We start from the raw sequence: 278 nt of genomic DNA, 5'->3' as shown, positions 1-278 counted from the left end.
AAAATCTTCTCCAGCCAAGGCAACCCGGGGCCAGGGGAGATGCCCCGGGCGGGACAGACACCTTCCAGCCCCGTTTTCGATACTGTCACAGTGCCTCTGTGCCACGGTACAGCAAGGAACCAGCTCCCACCATTTGTCCCACACAGATGCTGGCTGCCTCCATCATGGCCCCATCGGCGATGGACCGCGCCGACTCCTTCTCCAGGTGGGGGTTCCCTGACAGCAGCTCCTCCACCACCTACGAGGTAGCGGGTCAGAGCCCAGGCCGGGCATTTTGC

At 62.9% G+C, this 278-nt stretch overlaps 1 protein-coding gene across 1 annotated transcript in view; it reads right to left on the bottom strand.

The window, feature by feature from the left end:
• Positions 1-85: 85 nt before the first annotated feature.
• TESC (tescalcin) overlaps positions 86-278 on the bottom strand; it is a gene marked incomplete at its 5' end in the record, with an annotated part of 823 nt that continues 630 nt past the window's right edge. Inside the window, one exon of the mRNA XM_010282935.1 lies at positions 86-238. Coding sequence (XP_010281237.1) covers positions 86-238 — 153 coding nt within the window. The remainder of the gene's footprint in view (positions 239-278) is intronic.

Source organism: Phaethon lepturus, unplaced genomic scaffold, assembly GCF_000687285.1.
Source record: "Phaethon lepturus isolate BGI_N335 unplaced genomic scaffold, ASM68728v1 scaffold27892, whole genome shotgun sequence".
NCBI classification, from domain to species: domain Eukaryota; kingdom Metazoa; phylum Chordata; class Aves; order Phaethontiformes; family Phaethontidae; genus Phaethon; species Phaethon lepturus.
Note: the sequence above shows the minus strand (reverse complement) of the source record. Positions and strands in the feature narration are given on the sequence as shown.